The 525-nt window shown below is 39.8% G+C and overlaps 2 protein-coding genes across 3 annotated transcripts in view; both read left to right on the top strand.

Annotated features, from left to right (window-relative positions):
- LOC116686989 (claudin-4) overlaps positions 1 to 333 on the top strand; it is a 1,090-nt gene extending 757 nt beyond the window's left edge. The window contains exon 1 of the mRNA XM_032512090.1: positions 1 to 333. This exon is cut by the window's left edge and continues 757 nt beyond it. Coding sequence (XP_032367981.1) covers positions 1 to 122 — 122 coding nt within the window. The 3' untranslated portion in view covers positions 123 to 333.
- The window catches only part of cldnj (claudin j), a 49,075-nt gene that overhangs the window by 45,650 nt on the left and 2,900 nt on the right, over positions 1 to 525 (top strand). The window lies entirely within an intron of this gene.

Below are 525 nucleotides of genomic sequence, written 5' to 3'. Positions count from 1 at the left end.
GTGCCACCTGTCCCAGCGAAGAGGTTGAGACCCCCTCCGTGAGGTTCTTCCTCAACAAACATGGAGGAGATAGCAGAGAGGATTCGGTCCGATCTTTTACACCAAGCAAGACGTACATTTGACGTTTCTAAACAGACAACCCCCAATCAAGAGAATAAGCACTTAGTCCTCATAAGAGAATCACACGGTGGATGAATGAAGACGCTTCTGTTGGAGATTGCTTTGAATATTGGTGTTACTCTTTGGAAATGAAGATTTACAATGTGGCAGTTTAAAAGATTAAATGGCTCTGTGTTTTACATGTGTAGGAAAGATTTTGGTTTCAGTTGAAAAGTAATTTTATTATATTTGTGATTCTATTAGTTCCCAATAAATAACCTTCTGCTCTAAGTGTTTTTCCTCTCATGCTTCTTGTCATATACATTGAAAAAAATGCCGCCTGTGGTATTTCAAACCACTGACACTGACAGAACGTGTTTTTCAGCTACTCAGCAAAGATCACCAACCAGAAACCCAACATGATGA

The sequence above is a fragment of the Etheostoma spectabile genome, chromosome 3 (assembly GCF_008692095.1).
Source record: "Etheostoma spectabile isolate EspeVRDwgs_2016 chromosome 3, UIUC_Espe_1.0, whole genome shotgun sequence".
Taxonomy (NCBI): domain Eukaryota; kingdom Metazoa; phylum Chordata; class Actinopteri; order Perciformes; family Percidae; genus Etheostoma; species Etheostoma spectabile.
This window is presented reverse-complemented; position numbering and strand designations above follow the sequence as displayed.